General features: G+C 41.2%; 1 protein-coding gene across 19 annotated transcripts in view; it reads left to right on the top strand.

Annotated features, from left to right (window-relative positions):
* SH3KBP1 (SH3 domain containing kinase binding protein 1) overlaps positions 1-24,863 on the top strand; it is a 356,082-nt gene that overhangs the window by 185,250 nt on the left and 145,969 nt on the right. For 9 of the 19 annotated variants that reach the window (XM_063804933.1, XM_063804930.1, XM_054676598.2 and 6 more), the window contains 2 exons: positions 6,170-6,299; positions 17,820-18,025. In XM_063804933.1, coding sequence (XP_063661003.1) covers positions 6,170-6,299; positions 17,820-18,025 — 336 coding nt within the window. Of the gene's footprint in view, positions 1-6,169; positions 6,300-6,859; positions 6,917-14,164; positions 14,240-17,819; positions 18,026-24,863 lie in introns of all 19 variants that reach the window. The other 10 variants (XM_054676597.2, XM_054676590.2, XM_054676595.2 and 7 more) reach the window with 2 other exon arrangements.

The following is a 24,863-nucleotide window of genomic DNA, read 5'->3' as shown; positions in this document are numbered from 1 at the left end:
AAAACAGGCTGCAATCATATAAAAGTAGCATATTTGCAAGTTTAAAGGTATTTATAATAGATTTGCATAGCTGTGGGATTTATCAAATATTTCAGTGCTTACACTCTGAGAGAAACTGTGTTTATTGAGATTTGGAGATTGATTGAACAGAACCTGTCCCTTGAAACATGCTCAGTCTAGTGAGGGAGGGCAAGATATACACAGCTAAGGTAACTATCAACCCAAGATGTTACCAGAGTGGCAAATGATGGCACTGACGAATGAGAGAGGAATTTAAAAATAGGAGTAGTCACAGAGGGTGAAGAAGATGCTTTGTAGAATAGGTGAGGTTTCAACTGAAGATGCAGATGGTGAGTGGTATTTGTGTTAGGTGCTGGAGGAAGGAGGACATGGTGTTAGTAGAGCCTTGCTCTGCATTAGGGGAGGACCTGTGAAACTTTGGGACCTCCCCTAATGCAGACCTCCCCTAATACTTTGGGTGTAGAGTATAGAAAGCAGGTGCTGGTGGATGCAATGAAATGGGGTTGAGATCAAAGTTATAGTGCTGGCCACACTGAACTTTCAAAGGAGCACCTGTTTAAAGATTCCTAATCTGGAGGTTTCCCAGGTGAACATTTTCTCACCTGGAAATAGCAATGGGAGAAAACTTGAGGATCTTGATTCATCAGAAAGGTTATCTTGCTGGCTTGTGTTACCATTTGTTCATATTTTTTAATTGGAATGATAGAAAGACCTTAGTATTGGACTCACTTAGGAATTTGGGGACCTGTGGCTGTTTTTGAAGGACAGGATTATCAAGCACTGCTGAAGGAAGTTTCCGAAAGCTCTACCAGAAACCCTTTCCACTCTGATGAAAAATCATGGATGTTGCTCTGTCTTGTTGGGCAGTTGGCCTAAGTCTTAAATAGAAATTGTATATGTTTTCTTAAATGACTTCCCTTCCAATTACTCTACAGATTTCTCTTCGAGGGCCGCCTCTCATGTAGAATAGCCTTGTTCTCAGAAGAGTGAGGGGAGGGAATGAAAATCAACTTCCCTATGTGAATGGAATGTTCTGGCCCAGCCAGAAAGAGGTAATCATACAATGAACTACACAAGAATTAGGGGAAAATATTGGTCCAGCCGTTTAGGACCTAGATAATGCTTGTTTATATTTGGCATAGCCAGCTTTCCCACATCCTCTGAGATTGAAAATAGTGTAGGTGTTTATGCCTTCAGGAAATGCCCCCCTTAAAGATATATTTTTTTTTCACCAGTTCTACTGATAGAAAAACATGTTTACCAGAAATAATTTGCATTATTTTCAGCGATATTTAAAAAGTTAAATTATGTCTCAGCACATTTATATGAAGTTCTAGAAGAAGTAAAATGAATCAAAGGTGATAGAAATCAGATTAATGATTGCTTGGAGGTGGATTGACTAGGAAGGGGCACAGGGAACTTTCTGGAGTGATGGAAATGCTTTTTATGTTAATAGAGGTGTTGGCTACAATGGGCGTTTGTCAAAACTAATCAGCTTGTATTGTTAAGTTCTGCATTTATGTAAATTATACTTCAATTTTAAAAAAGCTTTAAAAGCTGTCTTAACATTTTTCTAGCGTTTTAAAAATTCTCAAAACACCTTTCCCAAGTAAGAGAAAGGAACAGTATTACAATTTTCATTTAGTTACTCCTGAAAAAAAAATTTGAGGAAAATTTTAGCAGCGTTAAGGTGTGGGCCTTTCCTTAGACTTTGATGTGTCACTTTTCTTTTATGGGAAGAATGGTAAAACAACTCTTGAAACAATGAAGCTGACTTTGTTTGTCTGGGTGCATCCGCCTAACCCCAGGCTTCCCTCAAACCCACCCCTCCAGTGTGCTTCTGACTGGGGTTTGGGTATCAAAGTATTCACTGGATGAAAAAAAGCTATAGTCATCCTTAGATGAACTTTTTCTGTCTTGCTACTTGTGCCCTTGGGTAGACTGTAGACCTCATAAAGCCTCCATACCCCTTCTCAGTCCAGTTGACAGGTAAAACTTCAGGGATGATAAATAGGAACTGGCCTGAATAGCCAAGCACTCACAGGGAGCATGCCATCTTTTCAGTCACAGACTTCCTCTTTAGTGCCTTACAAATGGGGTGCAAGAAGGGGTGGGGATGGGAGTATTGAAGTTCACCCAGGTGTTTGCCCAATCTCCAACAGGGTTAAGATTTAAAAACTACTTCCTTGGACCCTGAACCCACTTAGATGCTGTTGATTGTAAAGACATGAAAATTGCAAGGCCCTCAGATAGAAACTGTTGAAGTGGTTTTATTCCATCGTTCTCAAACGCTACCAGGTGTAAGCTGCTCTGCTCCCAGCTCTGGGCCAAAGGTGAGATTCACTCTTGGGGCACGGTGAAATTGTATCTTAGCACATTTATGTGAAGTTCTAGAAGAGGCAAAAGTAATCAAAGGGCTCCAGAGCTGATTGGGTTGGTCATAGAGGGACACAGGTGGGATTTGTTCTCAGCCTAGAGCCAAGGCCTGCAGAAGACTGTTTATGAGTGGGGAAGGGCATCTGCCCCCTTTTATTATTGTCCTTTCCTTGGGGTGGAAGTTATAAGCCCTTGGTGTGGTATTCGTAATCCCTACTTTGTTACAAAGAGATGCATTTCTTTCTTTTCTTAACTATAGAAATGCAAACATAAGCAAGCTTGATTTCCAAGCAGGGGCTGTTCAGGCTCTGTAACTGCCTCTCTCTTGTTGGAAACTTCTCAAGGATGGAGTCTTTATCTGTTTTGTTCAGGAGTGAATCTGTCCCCAGGTACTGGGGCAGTGCAAGATAGGTGCTTACTAAATATTAGTGGAATTGGGAGGACCACACAGTCCTGGGTGTGGCAGTACCTAGTTAAGAACAGTGGCAAATATAGTTAGGATCTCTCAGTTCCTTTTGCTCCTCACAGGAAGGAAACCTTTTTCTGTGGGGGAAATCAGGGCTCTTTAGGCCCCCATGGAGGATTTTTCCCAATAATGTCTCTGCCATTCATTCATTCATTCATTCACTCAATGTGTGAGGCACTGTGCTTTACTCTTAGAATGAGTGAATGAATGAGTGAATGAAATCACATGGCAGTGTCCATGTCCTCGTCTTTACACAGGAAGTTGAACTAGAATATCTCTGAAGAGGGATAGTGTGAGGTATCATTTTTCTCTTATCTCCAGCCTCAGTCTCGAGACCAAAACAGCTGGCCTGGCTATACAAGGAAATAGTACTGAACGACTCTCACTGGTACTGGGGCCACCCCCACCACCCCCATGAAGGGCTCCAGCTCACAGAAAAATGAGCATCGTGCCCATGGTGCACCTGTGATGGGAAGTGTGTCCCCGGGTGATGAGCAGTGGTTTTATTGTCTGCCCCTCCACTTACTGCGTGGTTAATGATAGGCCTCTGCCATTTTCCCATAGGCCACTCCTCTCAGACTGTGCTGTGACAGTGATACTGACATCTGAGGGTGTGGTGAGGTGAAGATACGTCTGTTTTCCCAGCAGACAGCCTGCTTTTCCTACACATCAGGAAGGCTTCCCTCAGGGATCTTGGGCAGGAGCCACTTATTACTAGGAATAGGAATGTTCCAGACATCTTCAAACTAAGTGGGTTGGAATTGGCCCAGCTGCCCCGTGCTGTTGGGGATTATGCCAGGGACTGCTCATTTGTGGTTCATGCCCTTGATTTTCTCCTCCTGCTATGTGACTCCTGGGAGAGAGAAGGACATTTTCTGGTTTCTTATTCAGTACCAGCACAAAGGACTCCACTCTACAAATCCTGTGACTACTGATACTGAGACTCATGGTGAATCTTCCTAACCATCTAAGCCTATAAAAAGCTCCTTGAAAAAATAATATGTGTCAGTTGAGTTGGCATAGAAACATGGAATGATTTCAGTGGAAATGCTGTGAAAAGCCACGATTTGGTATCAAATAGTCGTTGGGACAGTTGTGCATGAATGCCGTCATCTGGATCCTCTCCCGAAGATTTTGTGATTGTGCAAATGTAATTGCCACTCTGTAAGTCTGTATCCTACAAGTTTCCTTATAAATGCTCTAAACATATCGTTCTGGTTATCTCCATTCCACAGGCTCCATCAGCAACCCCCTTTCTCATACACACCTGTCCCCTAAGTATGGCTGCCATTTCTTCTTCTAAAAGCCTACCTTAATTTTGATTTCTTTTTTCTCAAAGCCTTCCTTTAGCACCCCAGATCTCAGTGAGCTCAACTTTGTGTAACAAGTTTGATGTGTGCTAAGTCATGGTGTTTTCTCATCTGTTTACATTGCATTGCTAATGTTTAGTCATACCTTTCTATCTTGGTAGAGTATTCACTTCTTGAGGAAAACTAAGGACATGTCCTATACAGTTCTATGTCCCGCAGCCCCTAGTGAAGATTTGTAATGCATATATACTTCTAACACAGATTGAGATGCTGCCCTAAAGACGACAACTGTGAAGTGTGTTAATTATTCCCATCATGCAGATAGGAATAAAACGGGGTTCATTTTGGTAGGACAAATTTGAATAACGTCACACAACTACTAAGTTTCAGGATAGAAAAAATTCGAACTGGACTTTTGACTCAAATTTTCTTTTCCTTTTTTGTTTAAATTGTTTTAGCTTTTACATTGTATTTATTAATTTGGATTGGTAATACAGACTTTCCTCAACTTAAAATGGGATTATGTCCCAATAAACCCATCATAAGTTGAAAATATCATAAGTTGAAAATGTATTTAATACACCTAACCTACCAAACAGCATAGCTCAGCCTAGCCTACCTTAAATGTGTTGACAACACTTCCATTAGCCTATAGTTGGGCAAAGTCATTTGGCAAAACAGTATACTGAAGAGTGTCGGTTGTTTACCCTCATGATCACATGGCTGACTGGGAGCTGAGGTTTACTTCTGCTGCCCAGCATTATAGAAGTATCGTACTACCTATTGCTAGTCCAGAAAAAGATCAAAATTCAAAATTTGACGTATGGTTCCTACTGAATGCATATCACTTTTGCATCATCATAAAGTCAAAAATCCTAAGTCGACCTATTGTAAACTGGAGACTGTCTGTACGTGCACATGGTAAAACAATTCCAAAGGTTGTATTATACCACACCATACAGCTTGTAACTTAATACTTGCTTGTTTTCAAACTGCCCTTATTTTCCTCCAAGAAGCCAGTTTGCTATTCTGACTTCTGCTGTACTACTAGTGGCTCTATTACAAAATCCAGGGCCAATTTTTTTACGCTTCTGTCACCCATCCCTGCTAGTTGATCACTCAAGGCCAGCTCAGACCTCAAAGGGCCTCAAATCCAAATCTGCCTCATCCATTCTCACTGCTCCCCCGATTCAGCCTTCCCTCCTTACCCAGATATCATAGTCTCGCTGCCCTTCCTACCTACCTACCCCCTTTCGGTTCATCTTAGGGTAACTTAGAACCCTTCAGAAATGTACGGGAAGCTCTTACACTTTCTGATTGAGTTCTTAGCCTACAGATAAATTCTTAACTATATATTTTTAGGCTGTTTAGTTAGTTTGGTAGTCTGGGGAAACCATTCTCAGTTTTTAGATAATGCTTTTAAATGCATAAAATAAAACACATAAGATTATAAAGGGGACGATTTATATTGAAATAGTTATCAAATTATTTTAAGACCAAATTTTGATATAGTAATCTATGGGTATCCTTATTAATAGACTAAATAGCAAAGGTCTCCCAGTAGGTGTAATAACTATCACCATTTCAAAGCAGCAATGAGCACATACGATATTTTGAGATACCCATAGCATCTATGATGTGATATGAAAATATCTGTGGTTTGTTTGGTGATGAGTCACAGGTCCTTCTAATATTGGTGTGTTACCTACCCTACATTCATAACCAAAGCAGATGCCAAATTTCAGTTAGAGGCTAATGAAAATGAAGTATTAATTTTGTCTGTTTGCATTTGTGGATCCCAGGTAAACACCCCCTTCTTTAGCCTGAATCTCAAGGCTCTATGTGGTCTTTTTTCTTGTTCCCTGTTAACTTTAAAGCCATTCAGTCTCCCTGTGTGGGCTCTGCATGCTACACTATACAGATGGGAGGCAAAATTGGAAACCACCATGTCTAACCTGACCCATGTATCTCTGCTCTTTTGTTTGTATCTCTGCAGGTAGAGGAAGGATGGTGGGAAGGTGTTCTCAACGGGAAGACTGGAATGTTTCCTTCCAACTTCATCAAGGAGCTGTCAGGGGAGTCGGATGAGCTTGGCATTTCCCAGGATGAGCAGCTATCCAAGTCAAGTAAGGAAGTCTACCCTACCAAGCAGGAGAGGGGCGGGGGACCGGCAGGCTGTGCTCCAGCCTCCCTTCTGTTCTGTATCCTATGCTGAGAGGCTATAGTAAACGCTTACGAGTATTTTTTTGGTTATACTGCCTTAACCCACTGTGGTTTAGGAAGTTGATCACTATAAAGGTGTGACCCGTAGCCACACATTCTGTATGTCTCTGGATAGGTAACTGCCAGCCTTCATGCCCTGGTAATACTGTCTCATGGGTGGCCCATGTTGCTGTGCCTCCATATACTTCTAGAGTGTTGCTTACTGTAAGTTCATAATTATTTAAAAAATGAACCAAATGGGATTGTCAGTATTTCTCAGCATCCCTTGAGGGACTTGGAGAAAAATTACCAAAGAAAAAAAAATTACTGGTGGTGAGAAGTGAAGTGCTATGACAAGATGAGTGCATGCCAATCCCCTTAAAAGTAGGTCAAGACAACTGAGAGTCCAGGTCCCACCTTGGGTGGTGAGCATGTGTGTCCTTCTACGATGGTGACAACGAACTTCAGGTCTTTCTTTCTCCAGGGCCTGAAGGTCTCCCTCCAGCTTCTCTGCTGCCCTTTCCAGCTCACGGAGCAAAAGGTCAGGACCGGGAAACTTCGTTCTCCCAGTCACTAACCCAACTGTGGGCGTCTGTGTATCTCTTGTGCCGTCTTGAGCCAAGGTCATGGGCATGAATGTTGTAGGAGGCTCGACTGTGCAGCACTACCTGGGGTTGCAGAATTTCCTTTCTGACAAGAGGAGGGCAGCTTAGTCCTGCCCAAATCATTCTTAAATGTCTTCCTTTTTCATTTGGAAAAACCTGACTTGAGTGGTGTTCTCGTGTTAGTTTGTGTCTCATTTATTTAACCAGTAGTATGATTAGACAAGTGTCTGATTTGGAGGTAACGCCATTTCCAGAGAAGTGCTCAAGCGACTTCCTTCACTTGGTGTCTCAGCAGCTCTGGATGATGTAGCCTGACATACCGAGAAACAGCAGCACTTGCTGGTTATCCAGTGGCTTCAGCAGTGCTCCTTCCCTCCAGTGCCAAAGCCTGGGACCCTACTACCCCTGAACCCCATTCCATCCTAGAGTCTATGGTAGGAAGCACTGGAAGGGGTTGGGGGGGGGGGAAACGAGGTGTCTTGGAGCTCCTGTTGCCTTCTCTGGCTCAGGGCAGGGGGATTCTCTATTAACATGGCCCAGCTGATGAGTACTACTGGGAGGGGAGAAGGTGTCCTTGACCTCCCATTAGTGGAAATTACTATTGCTTTCAAAATCCGTATTAGAATTCTAGCTGCCCTGGTGTCTTCTTTTGTACTCTGGAATAACTATTGTACCTGGTAATTAGATCCCATAATAACAATACTCTATGTCAGGGACATTGTGGATTAAATGGGATTTTTTGGAGGGAGGACCAAATTGGGTCATTATAACATTATTTCCATGAATAAATTCATTACAAGTTCCAGTGGCAATAATGTGCATAAACCACCTTGCTCCATAGCAGACCCATAATAAATGGTAGCTCTCACTGTTAGTCAAGATAACTGTTGAGACATAACCAGTTAGTATCAGTTGCTTGGAGGTTGCTTGCATACTGAGCGATAGCATGTTGGCTGAGGCATTGTGACTGCATTTGGAAATTACTTTGGAGTTCCTCTACTGATGCAGAGGAGGAGATCTGGGGAAGTATTAGACAACCTCTTTGGAAAAGTCTTGACATATTGGTGTCCTGCCATCTTAGCTATGCTCTCAGAGCTGGAAGATCAGAGGAGTAATGCCTCTTGTATCTTTAGAACTATTGAAACAAATTGACTTCTCTCATTCCAAGTCAGTAATATGGACAGTTCACCCTGTCTGACCCCTCAGCTAAAGGCATATGGTGCTGCAATTCCTGGTACAGAGGATTAGGAGGTTGGGCGGAATGGTCTTCCCATTTAGCATTATGTCATCACCTGCTCAGAAGGGGCATTTTCTCTTCTGGAGACTGTTCCCCCCACACACTTACTGAATTAAAAGCCTTCCATTTCAAGACCAGGAGAGCCCAGTGGTTTCAGCAGCCGTGTTTAGTTGCCATTTTTGAGGGGATTTTGAATCCCCCGGAGAGGCATGGTCCCCTAACAAGGATGGCTGCTTCTGATAAAGGATACATGGCTTTTGTAATCCTCCTGCATGTACAGTTAAGGAAAAGAGGGCCCATCTCTCCATCGGTTGGTTCATATCCATCTATCTATCCATCCTTCTTTCTCTCCTTCCTTCTTTCTTCCTTCTATTCTTCATTCATTCTATCTTTATTGACACCCCATTGTTACTAAAACACTGTCCAAAGCGCTGACGATATACAGAGACAAATCAGACAGGGTCCCTGCTTTCAGTAAGCTCACACTGCAGAAAGGGGACATGCAAACCCGAGTTCAGCAAAGTGTCCAGGTGCTCTGCAAAGTAAGCATCTGAAGAAGAGTGGGGCACAAAGAGGCCAGTCCCATGGGGATGTGGGGCTTCATAGAAGAGCAGATGTGAGAATAATGAATAGCTTGCTAAATTGAAGTAATTCCCTGAAAGAGAGAAATAGTATCTCTCAGTGTTCTGACAGAATTTCCAGTAGCAGGCCAGGCATGGTGGCTTATGCCTATAATCCCAGCACTTTGGGAGGCCAAGACAGGTGGATAGCTTGAGCCCAGGAGTTCGAGACCAGCCTGGCCATCATGGTGAAACCCTGTCTCTACTAAAAACAAAAAAACAAAAATTAGCTGGGCGTGCTGGCACATACCTGTAATCCCAGCTACACAGGAGGCTGAGGCATGAGAAGTGCTTGAACCCAGGAGGCAGATGTTGCAGTGAGCCATGATCACATGACTGCATTCCAGCCTGGGCTACAGAGAGAGACTATTAAAAAAAAAAATATATATATATATGTATATATATACACACACACACACACACACGTATGTATATATATGTATATGTATATGTGTGTGTATATATATGTGTATATATGTGTGTGTATATATATGTTTATTTGGTATTTGCATTCTTCACATTTCTGCTTCCAGAAAGTATTTGAAGTAGTTACTGAGTTGAATTTTGTGTACCAATGGATGAATATGATAGAAGAAACATTGGCATTATATTTATAAGGGAGTATGCCAAGACTGCTTGACACATGGTAGGTGTTTAATAAATGCTTGTTGAATCCCCTTTTACTATAAGGAGGCATTTTTATTTTTGAATGACAGGTGAAAATCTTTTGAACTTGCTTTTCTCTTATTCTGATGTATTTTTCCATATCGTGGTTGGTTATGAAAGTCTCTAAACTTTCTTAGATCTTTGTTTAGGGTAATCTAGTCTATCAAGGAAAGAATTGCAACGATTGTATTGGTGGATATTTTATCCATTTTATCTCAGAGAGGAAAATTTATAGTTATGTAGTAGCAGAAACTTTTCACTGCATATTTAAATTTGAAAACATCTTTACCATTTTCAGAACTTATGAAACCTTAAAGGTAGTTTTTCAAAAAAGATTCTTATAAACTTTTTTTATTATTGAAAATTTCTAACATAAACAAAAATAATAATAGTATAATGAACCTCTGTGTACCTATCACTCAGCTTCAGCAATTATCAACCTTTGGCCAATTTGTTAAAATTATAGCCCTCTGCACGCTTTGTCCATATTATCTTGAAGGCAAACCCCAGATATTATATAATTTCATTCATAAATATTTTAACATGCATCAATAAAAGAGTGTCTTTAAATACCATTTATCTCACACACATAAAATTATGGCAAGTCCTTAGAATAATTAAACACATGGTCACTGTTCACTTTCCCCTAAAGTCTTCTTTATTACAATTCATTTGAGTCTGTATCCAAATAAAGTACATACGTTGCAGTTAGTCAGTATGTCTCAAATCTGTTTGAATCTATAGATTTCTCCTTCATATCTCCATTTTTTCTTGTAATTTTTTTGCTAAAGCAACTGAGCCCCTTTGTCTATTAATTTCTCACAGCGTGGTTTTTGCCGATTTCATCTCTGCTGTGTCATTAAATCTGTATTCCTATAAATTGATCATTAGATCTGGGGACTTGATTAGATTAGATATAAATATAAAGCCTGAATATATATATATATATATACACCTGAATATATATATAAAACCTGAAAAAATATATATATATATAAAACCTCAAAAATATATATATAGAGAGAGAGAGCGACAGAGATTGAGTGCGCATGCGTGCGTGCGCGCGAGAGTAAACCTGCCACCTAGGTGGTAATGGATAATCCACTTGGAGGCTCATAATGTCTGGCCGTCCTACTTTTTGAATGTTAGCAGCCATTGATAATTGTCTCCCAAACCTAGTTACTCATTAGGACTTGCAAAGAGGTTTCAACCAGAAATTTAAAAATAATAATAAAATGGGCTCCCGTGTAACAGATCAATAGTCCAAAAAAGTGTTTAGTAAATTAGGTTTTTAAAAATCAAAACAGCCAAGTGGTTGTGCTAATAGTGTAGGCAGAATCTTATGATGTTAAGGTGGAAAGGAATTTAGATATTGTTTAACTCAGTGTCAGATGAGAACACTGAAGCCCAGTGAAATTAACTCCCAGGCTTCTGAGTGATGGGGAGAAAATGACATGCAAGCCTTCCATACACATTCTGGTGCTGCCTCCATTACACAAATAGTTTACCTTTCCACAGGTCATCTGACAAATTTCAAGCCTGAGTACAGTTTAGCTTATTTCTTCTTATTGTCACGGATCATGATTAGTTAATTGCCTTTTCAGTTACAATTTTGCACATGCTACTGTTGACTAAATAATGTGCAGTGGCAAAGAAATCCAGATACGACTGTTGTCCAATTTCAATTTCATACATATTTTGCCTTACATTTAAGACATAAATATGTCTTTTCTTTCACATCCTTTGATATTATTTGCTTTCAAATAATGGTTGTAAAACTAAAAGTGTCCCTGTTTTTTAATTCTATAGCTACGGAAACATTTTCAGTTATTTCTCACAATCTTCAGAGGGAGAAAGTTTGCATTTTCTTTCTGTAACCATTAATAACCATGAGTTTTCTGTTGTTATTGAATTTCTCATTTTCCTGATTCCTTATTTAAAAAGTTGAGGTTCTGATAATTTAGTGACTTGTCAGGCTAAGACAAAGATGAAGATGGAGGCCAGGTGTGGTGGCTCACACCTGTAACCCCAGCACTTTGGGAGGCTGAGGTGGGAGGATCACTTGAACCCAGGAGTTTGAGACCAGCCTAGGCAACATGGTGAAACCCCATCTCTACAAAAAAATAGAAATTAGCTAGCTATGGTGGCATCTGCCTGTGGTCCCAGATACTCAGGAGGCTGAGGCAGGAGGATTGCTTGAACCCAGGAGGTCAAGGCTGCAGTGAACTATGATTGTGCCATTGTACTCGAGCCTGGGCGACAGAGCAAGACCCTGTCTCAAAAAAAAAAAAAAAAAAAAAGAGAGAGAGAGAGAAAGATGGTTTTTAAAAATGTATAGCAAACCACTGCCATGATGCAGAAATAATTGTGTTTCATTAGCTGTAAGAAATGGATTGCTCAGCGTCCCTTGCATATAAAAATGAGAGCCAGTCTGACAAATCCCACTCTGTGGCATCATTAGACTTTTTTTCTTTTTAATATTAGATGATATTTGTTTGGAGTATGATGTTCTATTAGCAATGAAGAACGATGAGCAAATTGATGTGATAGTTTCAGGCAAAATTAGATGCTAGCATAAGTGTATAGTTTTGTGTGTAAATTTTAAAACTCTTCCCTTTTATAGTGTTTGCTGCCTTCAAGTACTAATATTTAACAGTGACAGTATACTATTTCCCCCAATAAGATCAACGTCACTCATATTCATAACCTTTCCAGTTGGCTGCCTCTTTTGCTCTTCACACAGGACACCTATGTGTCCTCACCCAGCCCCAGCCCAGACTACATCTCAAATTGCCTTGCTGCCAATGCACAGAGAGACTTTGCAGAAAGGCTTAACCATTCAGAGACATCAGAGCCATGGTCTACCTCAGTGACTCTCAGGCTTGGTGTTAGGGAAGAACACATGGAAGTTTTAGTGTACTTAAAGGAACATTATCGAAATACTGCCTTTTAAAAAAATCTTACACTTCCTTTTTTTGTGACACTTGAGAGGACTGCTGTTGTTAACTTTTGGAGGGCCTAGCTCACAAAACAGCTGTGTTCTGAGGAGTAATGGTGACTTAATGACTGAAGTTAAGCAGAATTGCCCGAATAAAAACTAGCCACTATTACTTGCTGCACTTTTGTCATCAAAGTCCTCAAGAGCTTCAAATCTAGCAAGAACATTTGAAACTTTGTTAGTCTTCAGATTATTCTTACACAGCCAGTGATTTGAATGCCTAAGTTTTTGCTTTAATTGGATAGAATGCATCGGTCAAAAAGGGCACATTTCAAAAGGAGGGTATACCACCATGGCTGTAGGACACGGAAATTGGAAATACCTGATCCCATTTAAGTTGTTGGTCTTCTGATCATTCACAATTCCTTTCCTATATGGGGAGTGCCAAGGCCCAGAAGCTGACAGTGTGGTTTCTCTTGGGTTTCCCATTTTAACATGGAGTGTTTCTAAGAAGTGAGACAAGTTGCTCTCTCCCTTCACTTAGTTCTACTCCCTGCTTCTCTGTAAATGTAGCCTAGCTTTTTCATCCTCCAGACTTATTAGGAAGCTGTATGACTGGCCTCCAGTTTGAATATTTAATTAACAAGCCATAATAAAATTTATTTCTCAGATAATTTAAAGTAATATGTTTATTAATTGAGTTTGCCTTTAGCAAATCATTTTGCCTGTCGGTGGTACTCTCTGTAGGGCATTTGTGTGTGTGCGTGTATGTGGGTGTGTGTGTGGGTGGGTGTGGGAGGGTGGGAGGATGGGTTGGAGTACACTCAAACCAGGGCAGTATGTGTGTAGTCTGTATAGTTGCTCATGGTTCCAGAGATATTTGGGCTTTAGGCAAGTGTTCAGCCTTATGCTATTGACAATCTCTACCTGTAACAGCAAAAAAAGATAATTTGACATTTGACACTGGGTGAGTCCTGTGTCCTCATGCTTAAGTACAGTTTCATGACTGACACAGCAGAATCCCAATTAAGATGTTTTGAGAAATAGGGTTTTCTGGTGTCCTTGGTTCTAAGCAGAAAACCCCGTATGTTTATGTGGATGCCACTGTTGGTTTCAAACCTCAGTGGTGAAACCCCCCTCACCAGTATATTAATACATTTTCTTGCTTAAAGGTACTGAGGGTGACAGATCTTTTAAAGAGAATTCTGTGTCTTGTTTAGAATCTTGGGGACATGAATATTCGTGTTTATCATGTAGGTCTCTAGGGGTAGAAGATAAAGGATAATGTGTCTAAATCTGTATTATGCATAGATCGTATTCTCCAAAGAGAAGCTTGTGCTGTACAATTGAGTTAATTAAGGAGTCCAATTGATTGGATTCCCTCTGGTTAATTGAAGTTTTCCTATTCTTTAAGTTACAATGTTGAAAGGGCTTCCAGGTTTAAACTGGGCATAATGTACATGCCAGTCATTTGCAGAGGCAAGCCCCAATTTCTGGGTGCTTATGCCATACTGGTTGCATGGGGACTTTGGGCTCATTCTGTAACATTCTTAAATCCTGCCTAATGGTCTCTACTTAATTTTGTGGATGAAGCTCTTGCAGCAGATTCATTGAAGGCAAGTTCAGTTAAAGACTCTTCCTCTTCCTTCTTTTGCCATCATTTGCTCCCTCCTCCCCCCTCTCTTGTTTTTCTCTCCCCTTCTCTTCTCTCATTCACTGTCAGGAAAGACTACCTTTGAAGGGACAATTCTGTATCGAGCTGCACCGGGAAAGACGGAGGGCCACAGACGCTATTACAGTGAGTGACCTTAACAGCAGAAGGCAATTGTAAAGATAAGATCTGGGTACTTGTGTTTTTTGATGCAGCTGCCCTTTCCTGAGCTGCTCATGCTTATGCCAAGTGTCTGTGTGAATTTCTGATCCAAGGACATGGACTTATTTGTCTAAGTAAGTGCCATCTCCTTGGTGTGTGCTAAGAAGCATTCCCAGCACCAGCCCCTGGCGCTTTTGTTTGCTTTCTGCCTCTATCATGTATGTGATATGCGTGCATGAGCCATACGTGCAAACAAAGGAGCAGTAGCATTTGTCATGGCATATGTATTTGTACCAGTTTCTCTGGGCTTCTGGGGTGGTGTAAGATGGCTTCCTGCAGAGATGTCAACCTCTCATGGTTATTGCTTTCTCTGAGTGGGTCACTGGAAACCAATAAACCATTTTGTCATTGTGTGGTTCAAAGAAGTAAGAATTTGGCATGAAAGTCCATGCCAGAAATGGCATTTTGCTTTGCTCACTCAGCCAATCACCACATGGCAGACTTTTTTTGGCAGGACCAATGTGTAGCCTTTTGTGTTGTGAAATAAGGCTGCCAAAAGTTGAGGGGAAGGAGATGAATGAGATGCCCTTAGAACAGTTCTTGCCACACAGTGAGCTCCATCCATGTGAGTGTTAAATTAAAAATAGATAAAAAATATCTCATGGATCTCAACTGATCAATGCTGGAAGACTGGGTACATTCCACAAAATTGGACAGTTAAAGGACTCTCAGAAACAAAACTGAGGAGGCTTTGTTCTTTTTTTTCACCTTGAAGGAAAAGCATCCACCTTTGTGTGCATATACACATATGCATACATACCTATGTGTATGGATATGATGAGAGAGAACGTTGAAACATGAACACCAGAGCCATGCTTCACAAACTGGGGTCAAGTTTTTTTTCCTTGCCACTCCACCATGGGAAGATGCATGGCCCTACTGCACATGACCTCACTGCACATGCAGTGTGCCACCTGTGCCTCACCGTGGGAGTTTGACAGCACCTAGATTGCTCTGTGCCCTGGTCATTTAGATGACTCCACCACCAGCCACATGTCTGGAAGTTACACCAGTGCACACTGTTAAAACACTAAAGCATCGCCCCAGACACCACACTTTCTGTAGTTCTCTCACCACTGCCTACCTGTAATGAGCCCTTCATGAACCAGCCCCCGTCCACAGTCCACACTCTGGGTTGCACCACCCAAGAGTGTAACCTGGCATTCTGGGCCTGACGTGGGGACATTTTATGGGATAATGTGCATGATGGGCACGAGTCACTAAAAGATATATCACTAAATGAACATGAAAATGAAAAGTCACCTTTCTTTCCCTCTAAAGGGAAGGAACTAGACTTTGAATTATTTTACCAACACGGATAGTTAGATATTTAATTTATACACTTAAAAGTGATAGAACCAGCCTGCCAGAAGTTCTGGAAGAAAAATCTGCTGTGTGTTTCCTTCCCGGGCCATGCTTGTGTGGTTGAATGACTGTGCAACCTCTCTCTGTGTAACGTAGAGTATTTCTCACGGTGATTAGTATAAACATATTAAGATGAGCCCAGAAGACAGTAAATCCCAAAAACCAGAAGCTCAGTGAAATGAGGATGGCAGTGGCTGAAAATATTATGGTTCTAGCTAATGGTGAATGATAGAAGAACCCTTGAAATTCTTCTCTTTGAAAAACTAAAATAGACTTGCCCTAATCTGTTTGCCCTGCTGCCTTCTGGTGGTGATGAGGGGAGCGTGCTGAGGGAGGGGAGTGGTGATGGTTTCTTTCCACTAATGGTTTCTTTATTTCACCCTTGAATGGCTCTTTCCAAGCCAGAAAGGAATATACAAGTCATTTATCACATAGAAAGAATCCATACGGCAAAATGAGAACATGTTAAGGGGGAAATGACACAATATTTAGACTCCAAAATTATATCTCCAGCAGGGATATTTGCAAAAACAATGAACAGATAAACACACAAATGGATAGCTAATGGGGGAGGGTTCTTGATGTTTACACACTCTAATCCTTCCTGTGAATTGCAGCCGACCCCCTTGTTGTGGGCTGTTCCCCATTCGGTCCTGTGTTTTTGCTCACAAATGCTGGTTTTCAGTTAATTAAAATGTACACTGGGGACCTTCCTCCTCCCCCACCCTTTTGGCTTAAAAATACCATTTTATGGAAAATGACAACAACAACAAACAAAACCATTGTTTTAAGGATTTGATTCTGAAACGTGTTAGCAGTTTATAATGACCTTTCTATATTTTGTCTGTTTTCATTTAACAGTTTCTTCCTGCACTGAGACTTCCTTATTTGAATGACTTCCACATTTTATGAGATTTTATGTGAGCAAGTATTTGGTGTATCATTCTTATGGACTAGGAGGCCACCTTACCTGTAGGAAGATAATGCACAATTGGCTAATAGAGAACAACATTTGATGGCGTACTTTCATTTCAAGGGCATGGTTATGATCAGGAGTTATGTAGTAAATGTTCAGGAGCTATTCTACACATCTAGAGGCTTTCAGAGACAGGTTAATGACAGAGTTTAGTATTCCATAAAATATTCTTTGAATCCTGCCCTTTGATGGCATAATTGATATACTGACCATCAAAGGAAGAATACACCCAGAAATTAACTAGACACAAATAGGCTCTTCCTTTTAGGAACATGATTGTGGGCAGAGCCTTGGGAAAAAAGAATCTGGGGAGGTAAGTGTCCATGTTGTCTTGCTAATAACTATTTTATGACTTCCAAACACATGCCACAGAAGATCAAAGGAAGAGTGTCATGTCCCCAGTGTTCTTCTTTGGAAAGGGATTCAGCTTTGGGAAAACACTGGTGTTTAAAGGAGAGAAGAAGGGCTGTAGGTTTGGGGGATTCTGGCCTCTGGGAGGACGGCTTCCTTTCCCTCTTTAACAAACATGATCGTCTTGCTAGTGAAACCGTCTTAATGTCAAGTTTGGTTTAATGCTTTCCTAGAGAAACATGTCTGCATGCATTTATTCCTTGTGAAGCCATCCAAAAAGATTGAATTCTTTGGCAGTTATAATTTTGTGTGGTTTCTTTAATTGCTAATTTGTTTAAATGGCTTTTAGTTTTACAGTTTCCCTTTAGGAAATGTTACTTTCATTGCTAATTGCTAATTGACATGAGTCATAGAGATTGGAGGTACAGTATGTGGTACTGACTGGGTGGGGAGGCAACAAGGTGGGTGGGAAGGGTTGCTATTGCACAGGCTATGGGAAAACAAATTTGGATCAAAACCAGGCTCCCGGCTAAAGAGGGGTGAATTTCACATGTACAAAGATATCTGCTTTGGAATTAGATTTTCTGAAAAGTTGTTTTGATTCACATCTTAAAATTAAAAGTAAGGGGTGGGGAGATCCAACAAAACTCAGAGCCAGTCAAACTACTCAACATACTGAATACAAAAGCCTAGTGCAAGTTATCCTGTGCCCAGTCACACTTTTAGAGGTGGTTCCTGGCTGGTTGTGAAGTTCTTCTTCAGGGCTCTGGCTGATTTCTGAGCTCTTTCTCTCCCCATCCCCACTCTTGACAGGTTTAAGGGAAACCACAGGCTCCGAGAGTGATGGGGGTGACTCAAGCAGCACCAAGTCTGAAGGTGCCAACGGGACAGTGGCAACTGCAGCAATCCAGCCCAAGAAAGTTAAGGGAGTGGGCTTTGGAGACATTTTCAAAGACAAGCCAATCAAACTAAGACCAAGGTCAATTGAAGTAGAAAATGACTTTCTGCCGGTAGAAAAGGTATGTTCGACAGTTTCTATTTGATTTCAACTTAATGTGGAATATCCAAAAGTACGTTGTGGGGTTTGGTGCTGGAGGCTTCCAATTCCTCTTTTAGGGTTTCCATGTCCTCATGTACTAGTTGTTTGTCCTGTCTTCTTTTTTAGCTCTCCCTCTGTGTGGGAACGACTTCCCTCGAAAGGCTCATGCTCTAGTTTGCTGCTTTCTTTCTTGCTGATCTCTCTAGGGAATGCTTCTCAGGATGACTTTGGAAATGGACCAGTACTTCTCTATCTGCTTCCCAGAAAAACCCCTCATTCCTGGACCTGCCTAAGTGCATGACCCTGACACTTTTCAGACACTGGCCAATCTCTCTCCTCTCCTTGTACATTTCTCTAGTGCTTTGTGCTTGGGTGTGCTGACTGTGGTTCTGCACTAGAGTGAAGGAATTGTGCACCTTTTCTCTAAGAGTTAGTTGGAGATAATTTCAGACTGTTGAAAGGAAGTCTCCCGCAGGTGTGAATGATGGAGATGGCCTGTGCTGTGACTCCCTGGGTTGTTCCCTTCAGGAAGCTGGCTGTTTCCTTCTGCCTCTGGTTCTGGGCTAGTGAGAGGCAGGCAGCATGTTGCTGCTGAGTACGCGGTTACCACAGCAACACACCCAGAGCCCTCGCGCTTGTGGCTGCCGATGACGTCTACTGTGGTATACTTCTAAGCATTGTAGCCGTGCTTAGGAGTTGATAAATACTGTGGAATTTTCCAAATTATAATAAGCTACTCTCGTGCTGTGCTTAAGGCATGTTTGTTAATTCGATTTAGTGCTGAAATTTTTGCTTTGACATTTGTGCCAGCAGATTTGGGGGACGGGGTATTGGCAACCTCTCTAATTCAGGTTTATGGGTGGCTTTTAAGTGTTGTTGTTTTTTCTTTCTTTCTTTCTTTCTTTTTTTTGGTGGGATAACATTTTAAAGGTTGCATCATCTTCTGCAGCTGTAGGACATCCACCCCTCCACCCGCCCTCAGCAACCTTGCCCAGTGTCATCATGCATTAGAAGCAGAATCTGAAAAGGAAACTTTTCGAACACTGAATCCCTCTAGAGATGAGTCAGGCAGAAAGGGCAGATACCTAGAAATTAAAAACCGTTTCATTTAAACTTTTTTTTTCAATGTTGAAGTTTCTTTGAGTCAGCATTGTTCCTTTCAGCAATCAATATATGATATTTTTCAAGATCTGAAAACTAGTGTCCCAGCTCTTGAGCTCACTTCTGTTGCATATGGTCACATTCAGATTCCTGTGAACATTTACAAAAGAGCAAGTCCCCATCTTGGAAAGGAACAATGGATGCAGTTTTTCTTCTTTTATTCAAGTGGTTGAAGTGAAAACGACCATTGACTCAGTCAGCAAACAGTTCATTCCTTTTGTTTGTTTTATGATTCCTGGCCTTTATCTTCTTTGTGTAGGAGGACTGTGTGTGTGTGTGTGTGTGTATGACTCTTATTATTGCTATTAATATTAGTTTTAGCTGCCAATAATAAATTGAGTTACTGTTGATAGCAATGTCAATGTCAAATAGAATACTTGAAAGTTTTTATCTCAGCACATTTCTTTCCTGAACCTCAGAGCTGTATGTCCAACTGCCTGCTTACTTCAGTATCTCCACTTGAAGATCTTAAATTCATATCCGTTTGCCTAAACCTGAACTCATCGTCCCCCTCCAACTGCTCTACCCACAGCTTTCCCCATCTCAGTTGAAGGCAGCGCCATCTCCCACTCCTATTGCTCAGGACAGAAACCCTCAGGTTGTCCCTGGCTCTTTCTCTCAGCTCTGCCTCCTAAATATGTCCATCATCCACCTAGGTCTCATCACTTCCACTGCTCCTTAATAGGGATTTCTGCCTCTCCCCATCCCCCTGGAGTTTAGTCTTAAGAGCGAAGCCAGGGAGAACCTTTGAAAACCCAAGTCACATCATGCTACTCATCTGCTCACACCCCTACCAAGGCTTTCCTGAGAAAAAAAGTGAGACCCGACCCTCGTTACTGCTGGGACTTCCTCCCCCACTGCTCTCCCTTCACTTTCTTCGTTCTGGGTCCTTGCTCTTCCTCAGACATGCCATGCACACTCCTACAGGGGGCATTTGCTGCAATGGTCTCCTCGGCCTGGGCCACTCTGCATCTACCTGCCCACTTGGCTGCCTCCCTTTCCTCCCTGCTATCTTAGCAGAAACCTCACCCCATCCCCCTTCCTGGTACTAAATATTTTGTTCTCTGTGGCACATACCATCTTCTAACAGATTTATTTTTGTTATATATGTCACTTATTTTGTTTGCTAATCTATTCTATGTGCTTAGAACAGTGCATGGCACGTTGTAGGTGCTCAATAAATATTGTTGAATGAATAATATTAAAATATAAATGCTGCACTTTAGAGATTACAGACATCTCTAGAATGAGAGTATTGGGTGAGATAATATAGCACTTGTGTAGTTGAAAATATATCAATTGTATAGTTCACTGCACCTCTGTGAAGCAGATAGTTCATTTATTGCATTGATATTGGTGCCATGAAGTGTTAACTTCATCAGACACATATATGTGTGTGCGCAAGTGCGTTGAACATCCCTAATCCAAAATCCAAAATGCTACAAAATCGAAACTTATTGGGCACCAATATGATTCTCAAAGTAAATGTTCATCGGAGCATTTTGGATTTCGGATTTTTGGATTAGGGATGCTCAACCTGGATGCATTCTGCTGATACTCCAAAATGCAAAAAGAAAAAAAAAAATCTGAAATCCAAAACACTTCTGGTCCCAAGCATTTCAGATAGGGATATTTGACATTTGTGTGTGTGTACGCATTCGTGTATGCATCTTGATTCCTGATTTGTCTGCAGAATGAAACCATGTGCTGGAAGCTCCCTAAACCCATTTCTCATGTGGAGCCTCTGGGGAAAACATAAACTTCCTAGCCTGCTTTCTGGGTGTGGACAATTTTTACAACATCTAAGAGGATTTGAAACTATCTCCACCCCATGTTGTTGGCGCCATGGATAGTTGCATAGATTTATGGATCTATCATGTTATTGTACAACCTGGCACAAAAGCCGATAAGTGTGATTCTGTTTTATTAGCATACAACCTGGTTTTCATCACTTTTGAGATGGTTTTGTGTCTAAGATTTATGTCTAAGGAAGAAAGCTTCCTTTGAGAATTGAGCTCACTGTTTTCATTTTTAGAAGTGTAAATTGGATCTTGCGTGATAGCATTCAGTAGGTGAGGCTCAAGTAGGTCTGCTCAGGCTGCGACAGTTGGCCTTCTGAAATGTCTGGCTTGATAACTTGGATGAGGGAAAAAGGGAATCTGACAATTATTAACAGCTGTGAGCATCATATTATACTTTTCGTTCAGGTTTGTGAAGTTTTTTTTTTTTTTTTTTTTTTTTGAAACAAGAGTCTTGCTCTGTTGCCTAGGCTGGAGTGCAGTGGCACAATCTTGGCTCACAGCAACCTCTGCCTCCCAGGTTCAAGTGATTCTCATGCCTCAGTCTCCTAAGTAGCTGGGATTACAGGTGCACACCACCACACCCAGCTTAATTTTTTTTTGTATTTTTAGTAGAGACGGGGTTTCACCACGTTGACCAGGCTGGTCTTGAACTCCTGACCTCAAGTGATCCGCCCACCTTGGCCTCCCAAAGTGCTGGGATTACAGGTTTGAGCCACCATACCTGGCCAAGTTTGTGAAATATTAAGATCCACTTGTCTGAGTCAGTAGATAATCTTGTGCTTATCTTATATTTTAATCTATATTACCCTACCCAGAGTTAATGATTAGATTATACACCAGGAGAGATATTGCATAACATCCCTCCACCAACTGTGAATAGATAAATAGTTCATGTAGGTATTCTTGTTTCTCTTATCAGGCTATAAGGAAGGATTCCGTTTATGAATCTTTTAAATACCACCAAGTGGATATGTCTCCGAATGATTTGTTGAATGTACCATTTAACTGAAATATTTACAGCTGAGTTGATTTAATGTCTGGGACTTGCTTCCTATAGTCCAGAAGATGAAAGAGTGGGGCATAGAGGAGACATTGATCATGAGTTGGTATTTGTTGAAACTGGATGGTGTATACATGGGGGTTCATCACACTCTATTTTTGTGTATGTTGGAAATTTCCCTTGATAAAAGGTTAAAGGGGGGTGGGGAAGAACCTTGGAGAAACATGTACCATTTAAACCAAGCTCAGATGTAAGTATGTGCTGTATCAAAATAATGGAAAATGCTATATGGCTATAGATGAACCAGGTTACACCTTAGAAAATCATAGGGCCATAGTACCTTCATCCTAGCTGATTGACCTCGATGAAGTTGGCCTCAGCTGGGCCATCTGTAAAATGGGAATACTTTTTTTTAACCTATCTTACCTCACAGGACTTAAAAAATATATACCTGAAAATACTTTCTAAATATGACTCATTTCAACTAGCATGTATTGAGTGCTCACTAAATATGCTCAGTACTGAGGATACAGTCGTGAGGGAGACCAGGTCACTGCCCTCAGGGAGCTACAGAAAAGTAAATAAACAATAATAATAGAGTATAGGAAATGCCATAATCAGGCTGAGAACACAGTGTTGTGCTGTAGGAGCCCTCAGGCATGGCAGGAAGTGGTAAGTTGTTAGGGAGGCTGGAAGGTGTGTGTCCGTTCATGTGTGTGTGTACCAGCTTCCTACAGGAAGTGATGTTTAGGCCGAAAACCATGGGTCCAGTAGGCGTAGAGTTATTAAGGTAGGGAGAGCAATATCTATAAATGCCCTGAAGAGGGAAAGAGATAGCACAGATGATGTGTAGAGGCTCCAGCAGGAAGGGGGGAAAGAAGCAGGGCCCAGATCATGAAGAGTCTTGTGAGACTCGTTAGGGAGTTGGACTTGATCTTGAGAGCAATGGGAAACTATCAAAGTGTTTTAAGCAAGAGAGTGACACGATCAGATAGGTGGTTTAGCGAAAGTATTCCAACTGTAATGTGGGGAGTGGATTACAGAAGACAGGGTGAGTAAAATTCAGAAGAAAGGTAACAGAAACATACTGGCTTTCCTGATAAATAGCCCCCCACTCCAAATCTAGGTTCTAAACCAGTTAATTAATTAGATGAGTGAGTGAATGGATAATCAAAATATTTTGCTGATTTTTTTTTCATTATAGATATCCAGTTGACCCAGCACTGTTTATTGAAAAGATTATCCTTTCTACACTGCACAGCCCTATCACCTTAGTCATAACCTAAGTGGCTATATATAAGTGGGCCTATTTCTGGACTCTGTTCTGTTGGTCTTTTTTTCCTTGTGCCCATTCTATGCTGCCTATGTATTCCTCTTCAAGATTACCTGAGCTATTCTTGGCCCTTTGCATTTTAATTTAAATTTTAGAATCAGTTTGTCAATCCCCCATCATCATTAAAAAAAAAAACCCTCCTGGAATTTTGATTGAGATTGCATTGAATCTATAGACACTTTTGATGACAATTGGTACCTTTCTAATTCATGAACATGGTATATCCCTCTATTTGTATAGCTGGTATTTTATTTTGTGAAATGTTCTCAAGCTGAACACTTATGATTTGTGATCTCTCTGTGCATACGTTTTATTGCAGTGTCATTACTGATGAAGGCAAAGTTGGAAGATATAGATTAGTGTGAGAGGCAAATGGGCCTGCCAGCTGATTCCCAGAATTAGACAGATTTGCCCACACAATCTCAGCAACATTGGACTAACTCAGGCCAATGTGAGATAGAAAGACCTGCCCCTTGAGGAACAGCAGAGAAGGCTGACTTCCAAGAGGAGGAAAGAGAAGAGCTAAGCTGAGCACGCCCAGTATATTTTTCTTAAATTCACCTATCAGATAAGTAATTTCACTCTCCCAGGGAAGGAAACATAAAGGGGAAGAGAACGGCAGGAGTGTCTAATTGTGTCCAGAGAGTGTCCATTTGAATTTCTTTACATAGAAGGGGACATCAAGGTAAGGGATGTTTTAACAGCTTGAACTATTGTCATGGAGAGAAATGGATGGTTTGGGGAAATATTTTGAAGATAGAATCAAGTTTGATAGTATGTGGGGGATAAAGAAGAGGGAGGACTTGAAGATTGTGCCTTCGGCAACTGGCTTAAGCAACTGAGTACTATTTTCTGATTAGAAAACAGTGGAGAGAGAAGATATTTGGGGAGGAAGGACATGGGTTAGACTAGCTGGATTTGGAAGTTCTTGTGGGACTGTATCAAGTAGAGACATCCAGCAGGCAGATGGATACATAAGTCTGGTGATTGGGAGAGAACTGTAAATGTAGGTTTCAGAGTCATCAGCCTAGAGATTGGGCTGGAAGACTCTGAGCAAGAAGGCAAGCCCAGATGAGACTGTATTCTCATGAATACAGGTGGTACCTCTGTCTCCCACCTGTGGACCTGAGAGGGAATTTCTTCATCAGGCTATTTTCCTGTGACCCCAGTCTGGCCCTACTCTCTGTTTCTAAACTCCTTCCCTTTTTATGAGTCACTTAGATGATCACTTCTGACTAACCACTTAGGGAAAGGAGTGTCAGGTATTACACATGGATAGGTAAGTTACAGATACTCGAGTGAGTCTCAGGACCTAACCTGACATGGCTTTATATAGAATAATGCTGGGTTTTTGGTGCCAGCTCATTCCGTGTCCTAGCTCTTTAGGCACTACCAGTCTTGGCCCACTTAATTATTGGAAAAAGTAGTCTTTTTTGCCTTACTGGAAAGATTTCTAAACTGAATGGTTTGCCAGGTTGGTTGTTTACTGGATTCCCTGCGGAGAAATCTTTCAAGAAGCTTC

The sequence above is a fragment of the Pan troglodytes genome, chromosome X (genome assembly GCF_028858775.2).
Source record: "Pan troglodytes isolate AG18354 chromosome X, NHGRI_mPanTro3-v2.0_pri, whole genome shotgun sequence".
Taxonomy (NCBI): domain Eukaryota; kingdom Metazoa; phylum Chordata; class Mammalia; order Primates; family Hominidae; genus Pan; species Pan troglodytes.
The sequence above is the reverse complement of the archived record's forward strand: the minus strand, read 5'-3'. Positions and strand labels throughout refer to the sequence as shown.